We start from the raw sequence: 8402 nt of genomic DNA, 5'->3' as shown, positions 1-8402 counted from the left end.
ACGCTCTTCTCCTACTAGAGCCAATGCATTTAGGGAAAAGAAGTCAGGATTGAGAGGGTTCAATGGCTTCCTACTTACTAACAAGATGGTCCTGAGCCTCTCGTGGCCTCATTTTCTTCTCTCTCATATTGCAGAATTAATCCTCTTCACACCACTATTTGTGGATCCGCTGGGTTAATATGGAGAAATGAGGGAACCAGCAGTTAGCGTAATGGCTATGTCACTGGACTCCCATGTAGCCGACTGCAGTTCGCGTCCTGGACCCAGTGGCTTAAAACTCACGCTGGGCGTGTGTGTGTGCGTGCCCAAGATCCCGAGAGGAGAATGGAGGAGAAGGGATTGCGGCATGATCATCCCCTCTGGGGGGTAATTTCTCGCTTTCTGTCTCTATGTCTCTCTCTGTCTGTCTGGGGAGCGCATGCGCCCTATAGTGAAAAACCTCTCCAAAAGAAAAAAAAAAAAATGGAGAAATGAAACGACTATGCCAGGGGAGGATCTGACTATGGTTGCCTTTTCCTTTACCATTTTCCTGATTTTTATTTCTTTGTCACCTTATCTTCATTATCTTAGCTTTTATCCTTATAGAAAAGTAAAGCGAGGGCCGGCCCAGTGCAGTGAGATAAGCCCTGTGCATGGGGAACTGAATCCCACATGGCTAACTACAGTTCAAATTCTGGCCTTGACAGCGTGAAAAACACACGGGGCTCATGTACGTGCCTCTAATCCTGACAGGATGGAGGAAGTGGAGGAAAGGGATCGTGGCATGACCACACCTCATGGAGAGGTACTTTCCTTCTTTTATTTTAGAGATTTTTGCTGTAGGGCATGTGCACTTGTCGGAGAGACAGAAAGCAAGAAATCACCCCCAAGAGTGGATAGCCACACCACTGTCCCTTCGCCTTAATTCTCTTCCTGGAATTTTGGGCATGCATGCACACGTGCCAGGCATGAGTTTCAAGCCACTGGGTCCAGGACTTGAACCGCAGTTGACCACGCTGAGAGTCCAGCACCTTAACCACTGTACCACCTGCTGGCTCCTTTCTCTCTCTCTCTCTCTTTTGTTTTCCTCTCTGGTGAGCACACAGGCCCTCTTGCAATAAAAAAATAAAATAAAAAAATGTTGAGGACTTTTAAAACACAATATCCAATGATTCTAAGGATCAATGCTGTTTTTTATGATTTTTTTTAAGGTCTCAAAAGTTGAGAAATGAAGCACAAGGTTAAAATGTAACCTGTTTTGGATAAAGGCAAGATTGGAAGGCAAGCTTAGGAAGAACAATGACCAGCAGAGTAGACACAGTTTGCCAACCACCGACCATGCTGGGCAGGCCCCGAGTCCTGGAGGAGCTGATTGGTCCTGCTTTCTGCTGGCAGCTCGCTCTCACAGTGGGTGGACAGAGTGGCACAGAGGAGGTATAACATAGCAGCAGGAGAGGCTAGCCGTGTTTAAGGTAGGGGCCCAACTCTCAGATGGAAACTTCAGGGTGGGAGTCCAAAACCAAGTATGTCCAGCTCACTCTCCCCAATGTGCCACTCAAATTTAACCTCCCAACCCCACCGAGTATGTGAAATCCAAAGGCTTCCTTGCTGCAGATGCTGAGATGCTGGCCTCCCTTTGAACTTCTGAAGCAAGATGCTAGGCCAAGCTTGGAAATGTCAAGGGCAGGCAGGAGTGTGGCCAAGGACCCATCTTTACTCAAACTTGCTTCTCTCTGCACAGTTGGGGACTTCTACCTGGTCAGCTACACTGCCTCGCTCCAGACCAGAGATGGAGACATCAGGAATGGGGACAGCCTCATGCTTCCTGCCCAGCTCACCTTTCAGAGCTTATCACTGGTATTTTCTTTGTCACTTTGATTTCTGTCTTGCACTATGGCATGCAGTTGTTTTAGCAACATTGACATTTAGGACATAAATCCATCAGTTCATTGTTTCATGCATTTGGTGATACCAGGGTAAGGGATGGTCCCTGGAGTCTGACACATGTTGCTATGAACACAAGTGTGACCTAACGTAAGTTTTTTAACCCCTCTTGGGGTCTCACACAAGGTTATTATAGGGCTAAGTAATCAAAGATGTCAGTTTCTCATCACTGTCTTGCACATGGTAAGACTTCACCAGTAGTTATTGTTACTATTATTTTCCTAGGGCTGCAGGACACTATTATTTTCCTAGAGCTGCACAACAGAGTATCACAAACTGGGTGGCTCAAAACCACAACACGTACCTTTTTACAATTCTGGAGGCTGGAAGTCCAAGGTCAAGGTGTCAGCACGGTCGGTTTCCTCTGAGGCCTCTCTCCTTGGCTCATGGCTGCCCTCTTGACCCTGTGTGCCCTCATGCTTTTCCCTCTGTGTCCTAATCACCTCCTTATAAGAACATCAGGCATACTGGGTTAGAGTCGATCCTGGCGACCTCATTTGACCTTAACACCTCTTTAAAGACCCTCCTCCACATATACATTCTGGAGTCCTAACTCCTGGGAGTTAGGACTTCACCTCATGAATTATAGTGGGTGTAATAGCCCATAACATCCTCACTGCTAGTCTCCGTTTCCCACTTGCCGATTGGTGAGTCCACTCCCACAGTGAGGGCTGGCAGGGGCCCGTCCTGGGCAGATGCTGCCCCCCTCAGGCACAGGCTGGAGGAGAGGAGGTCCTGTCCTCAAGACGCTCATGATCCCCTGGGTCCTTTTTTCATTTTATTCTGCCTTCAGCCTTGGAGAGAGAGTCCCTTTTCAAGAGATAGGAAAATGCAGCTCAAAGGGCAACTGGGACTGTCCTAGGTGAAGGGAACATTAGAAGGCACTAAGAATGAACTCATGCCGAGTTAGGGCTTAAGTGCATTAGAGTCGGGGATGGGGGGTGAGTGGTGTCTGTCAGAGCCCATTTGTCTATACACTTTTCTCCTGTGAAGGAAGCAGATGCTCAGACACTGCCAGTCACAGGGCTGGCCGTGATCTGCCCTGGGTCATGGGGCTGGCAAGCTGTGGAGTTAGCGCTCAACCCCAGCTAACCTGACCCCCGTCCCAGCATTTCGCCTCAAGGGCATTCTGCTGCCACGGCTTTCTGGGCTATCAAGGAGATGGTGCCTGGATTTCACATAAGCCTCCAGTAGAGGAGGAGAGGTCATAAACCCACAGACCATTTCCTCTTGAGGGACTTTAGGACTTGCAAGCTCCAGCTCGCTCAACAGTCAGGGGCCAGGTGTAGTTCCAGGGATCCTGGGTTGGAAATAACACCAAATGTTACCCCATGCCTCAGGCTTCAAAAGTGGTTGACCAAAGTGTTTTTCTGTTTGTTTGTTTTGTTTTTCTTTTTCTAGAACAGAACACAGCTGAAAGCCCTTTTTACCATAACAACAGAAGAAAAAGTAATGGTAAGAGATCATGTATGACCTGAACACCCAACTCCACCTTTTGGTTTTGTTTTATTTTATTTTATTTTTGCATGCACACACATGTGCCTGGCATAATTTTCAAGCTGCTGAGTTCCAGACTTGAATTGCAATCAGCCATTCGGCCATATGGGAGTCTAGCGCCTTAACCACCATGCCACCTGCTGGCCCCTGCCTGTGTGTTTTTTGATGCCTGTCATGCACTGATCCATTGCTTGTTCTCAGAGCCAAGAGGAGGGCCAGCCACAGGCCTGGGTACCTTAGACACCTGTTGATGCAGGGACTATGCACTCTCCCAGGTTCCCCTGGTGTGGCCTGAGGCTGTGTGGCTAGTTTCCCCAGGTGACCCTTCCATCTGGACAAGACAAACTGGCCACTTCCTGGACCGGCTGAGGCTCTACCTGCCCAACTGAGATGCTGTTTATCGAGTTCCTACCCACCCCTAGCGTTCACTGCCAGGTCCAGGGGTTGGTGAAGGGTTTCTTCTAGATCTTAGCAGAATGTTGCCATTGGTGGGCAGGTATCCTGCTTCTCCTCTTCACCATTAATACTCTCCTGTTTTGTAAATCAATTTGCTCACTCAGAGCTCACACATTCACTCATGCCTGCATCTCTCCTGTGGTAAGTTACTATGTAACAATACAATACTTCACATTCTCTTTACTTATTTATTGCATGAAAATAAGATGTCACCTCAGTGGGGCTTCATGCTGCAGTCCACCCCCAGCCTCAGCCTCCCTGGATTTGGAGCATGTGCATATGAGCACGTTCACACAGGTCTCCAGATGTGAACCTGGAACCTTCCCATGTGGGTCTGCCTCTCAGAGTGTTGTTTAACTGATATACCACTATCTGGCCCCACTTCACTTTTTTTTTGTTTTAGAGAGATTTTTGCTATTGGGTACATGTGCTTGCCGGACAGACAGAGAGAGACAGAGGGACAGGAAGTGAGAAATCACTTCCCAAGGGGATGGCCATACCACAATCTCTTCTCCTCCATTATCCTTTCGGGATTTTGGGCTTGCACTCACACGTGCCTGGCGTGAGTCTTAAGCAGCCGGGTCTGGGACTCGAACTGTGGCTGACCATATGGAAGTCCAATGATGTAACCAGTATGCCATCTGCTAGTCCTGCCACTTCACATTTCTTAAGCAGCTCCTGAGTGCCAGGCATTCTAAGCAATTTACAGATGCTAAATCATGTGGTCTTCACCACAATATTGTGAGATAGGTTCTGTTTTTATCCTGTTTTCTAATTTTGCCAGAGGGTACATGTACTTGTCAGAGACAGTCAGAGAAGGAAGGAGGGAGAGGGAGAAAGCATCCATTAAAGGGGCATGGTCATGCCACAATCTCTTCTCCATTTTTCCATCTTGTAGGGACTTGGGCATGCATACATACGTGCCCAGTGTGTTTTTCAAACCACCAGAGCTGGGATCAAACCAGTGGGCTAGGTGGGATTTGACTCCCTTTAACCATTAGGCCACGAGGCCGGCCTTAGATTCTATTTTTAAATCACTCTCATTTCATAGATGTGAACCAGGGCACACTAAAGTTAAGTAGATGGCCCAAGGTCACACGCTGGTGTGTCTGGAGTCCCGAAGATCACACCCTGGTTTGATGATTCTCTACGGTGACTTGCAGGACTTATGTGTAGTTGTACCCACAACTGTGATTTCATTACAGTGAAGGGTGCAAAGTGAAATCAGCACAGGGGAAAGATGCATGGGGCCAAGTGTGGAGAAAACCACTGCACACTTCCAAGAGTTCTTTCCCAGTGAAGTCACCCAGGGTGCACTTAATTCCCCTGGCAGTGAGTTAGGACAGAACATGTAGAATGTTGTCTACTAGGGCAACTCACTGGGGCCTCTGTGCCCAGCGTTTTTATTAAAGGCTGCTCACGTGGTCAGCACCCTGTCCGCCCACTGATTGTATGTGACCTAGGGCCTGTGACGGACCTCTCTGGTCAGCACCCTGTCCTCCCACTGATTGTATGTGACCTAGGGCCTGTGACGGACCTCTCTGGACCTGTTTCCTCAAATGTAAAATAGGAATAAGGATAGCGTCTACATCATCAGGTGGGCATCGAGGTAAATTAATCAACACATACAAAGCACTCAGCATATTGCATGGCGTTTTGTAGGTGCTCAAACGTCATCACTGGTTGTCAGCAGTATTATTATGTACACATGAAAACAACAAAACTATACCAAGTGTTCTGTGATAACTGATCGACAGTAGCGGTCTTGGGCCGGACACGTGAACTTTTCTGCATGGCTAGTAAGTGGTTGAACCAGCATTTGAGTCCAGGTGGTTTGGCTTCAGAGCCCTGCCATTATGCAGTGGGCTACACTGCCTCCTAGTGAGCCCAAGTCCTGCACAGAAAAGATGGAAATAAAACAGGAGGCCGGCCTTCAGCAAGCCAATGGTTTAGAGGGAGTCGGGAACACAGGAATATTCGCCTTGTCCTGTGAGCGCTGCACGGGTGAGGCCTGGTCTGGTTCGTCTGTGTGTTCCCACTGTGCCTAATGTTGTAGGTGGCCCCCCATAGGTGGAGCTCCCTCGATTGAGCTGATGGTTGTCAGTGAAGAAGGTGGCTGTTCGTGGCATGAGTATAACAGAAGGCCGAGGGCATTCATTTAATGGATATTTTGAGCCCTCCCTCCACGCTCCAGACCTACTCATGTGGATGGAGAGGAGTTGTGGATGTATCCTGGTTCCCAGGGCTGCCCCCATCCACTCATCGCCATGCTGTCTTCAGGAAAACCAGGCTTAGGGCCTCTGGGATGCAGGTGCTCAGTGCAAGGCTTGGTAATGCAGCAGCCCCGCTGGGCCCTGGGCCAGGTATCCTCGGGCCACATTCCAGGACCTCACAGTCGAGTAGACTAACGAGGCATGTTTATGTGGCAGCACTGTAGTGCCATGGGTGCAGCAGGCTCCTGGACCAGAAGGCCTGCACTGAATCCCTGTCCTTCCACTGCTCGTGTGCAACCCAGGGCCTACACATACCTCTCTGGATCTCAGTTTCTCCAGCTGTAAAATGAGAATAGCAGTAGTGTCTCCATCATAGGCTGGGCGTTGAGGTAAAGAAGTCAATGCATGTAAAGCACTCAGCACATCACCTGGCGTTTAGTAAGTGTGCAATGAACATTGCTGTCACCAACAGTGGTATTATTAGTCCATATGAAGACGACAGAACGATGCCATGTGTGCTATGCTAATTGTGAATGAATAACTTTTTTAGGGTTTTGTGCTCAGATACCCACAGGAACTGTGCGGGTGCCATGTGTGTCAGGCCCAGTGCAAGATTCCAGGGAGTCATGGAGTCTGGGGATTCAGATCACCTGTCACGACTCCATCCTCACCCTCACACTGAGGCATTAAGTGAAAATAAAAAATTCAACATGATTATGACTGAATTTGCAAGTGTGTGACTCGACCTATAGATTGTATGTGCCATGGGTATTGATGGGGAGAAAGAAAGAACTCTGTGGGCTGGGTAGACTGACAGGCTTCCTGGAAGAGGAAGATCCAGCTGGATCTGAAGGTAAGATTTAGTTAAAGATGGGGAAGGGGTATTTTGAAATATGCAGCTAAGCCCAGCAGGTGGCACAGAGAGTATGGATGCTGCTGGAGTGTGGGAATCCATGTAGGAAGGCTCCAAGTTCAGGTCCTGGGTCTGCCTGAACATGTGTGTGTGTCCACATGTAATCCTGTAATCCTGGCTGGCTGCAGGGCTGGGAAAAGGATCATGGTGTAAGCACTCTTTCAAGGGTGCCTTTCTCTTTCTTTCATGTGAAGGAAGTAAATAAATAAACTTAAGAATGCATAAACATGCAGAGAGCTGAAGGAAACTTTTAACTTGGTGAGGACTGTTGATTGGACACCAGCCAAGGTGTCCTGGGTGAGACACACATAAGGGGAGGGAGGCCCTTGTCAGTCATAGCATGAGTGCTCACAGGGCTGGGTGGGCACCTGCAGAGGTCATGTGATCATACTAGGAATGTGTGATGAATGGAAGGAGCTCGCCCATGGGGGTAGCAGCTTCGCTGACACTTTCATTGAGCAGTTAAAAAACGTAGAGTAAAGACGAGGTTATCCATCGTGCAGGTGGGGATTCTGCAACACTTGAAACTACCCATCCTCTTCCTAATTTCTTGTTACTTGCTTGAGGGTGACACTGACACTTTGTAGTCAAGGAAAATTTTTTGAGGCTGCAAAAAATTGCTTCCCATTCATCTCAAAAAGTTTTTATCTTTTTCTCTTCTGATGAATACATTTTCTTTGAGAGGAAAAAAAGACATCGCACTGTGCAGGACACAGGGGGCAGGTGTCAGATGGTCCTAGATCTCACCTTCGGCTTCTTGTGCTCATTAAGTGCGTGCGCCATGAAAGGACTGGGTACATGCTAGGCACTGGGAGAACAGGTTGCAGTATTCTGCTGCAGGGATCTCAGGTCTAATCAAGGGAGATATACCTAACCTATGGTTACAGTACCCAAGTTCATTTCAAGTGCACTTTCAAAAAGAATTCTAATGGGGTTGGGGGGATTAAATTAAAAATTCACTTGAAAATATTTATTTATGAAACTAGAGAAGATTTTGAAATGGAAGAGTAATGTGGGAGAATCTACCTCAGCAGATATCTGAAATATTATAGAGTAGGGCCCAGCTGTGGTGCACTGTGAGATGCTAGAACCACACAAAAGACATCGGTTGAGATCCCTGGATAACTAGTAGGCCAAGGTGGGGGGATTGCAGAATGGCAAGGACCTGTCAGAGGACCCCATGTCTCTGTGTTTGTCTCTCTAGCTCTCTCATAAAAGAATGAAATAAATTTTAAAAATTTTATAGAGTTACGTTAATGCAAGAAATGTCAGACCCGTGGAAAAAGACTATCCATAAACATGTGCAGGTAACAAGATGGTGAGTTAGAGCCCAGCTATGGTGGATATTTTTGTTGCTTGGCAGGCTGAGGCTACATGGGAGTCCCAGGTTTCATTCCTGC

General features: G+C 47.9%; 1 protein-coding gene across 1 annotated transcript in view; it reads left to right on the top strand.

Moving 5' to 3' along the window:
* EVC2 (EvC ciliary complex subunit 2) overlaps positions 1–8402 on the top strand; it is a 209103-nt gene that overhangs the window by 57457 nt on the left and 143244 nt on the right. Inside the window, exons 6-7 of the mRNA XM_006163194.3 lie at positions 1721–1836; positions 3325–3378. Coding sequence (XP_006163256.1) covers positions 1721–1836; positions 3325–3378 — 170 coding nt within the window. The remainder of the gene's footprint in view (positions 1–1720; positions 1837–3324; positions 3379–8402) is intronic.

This window comes from Tupaia chinensis, unplaced genomic scaffold (assembly GCF_000334495.1).
Source record: "Tupaia chinensis unplaced genomic scaffold, TupChi_1.0 Scaffold141490_1, whole genome shotgun sequence".
NCBI classification, from domain to species: Eukaryota; Metazoa; Chordata; class Mammalia; order Scandentia; family Tupaiidae; genus Tupaia; species Tupaia belangeri.
This window is presented reverse-complemented; position numbering and strand designations above follow the sequence as displayed.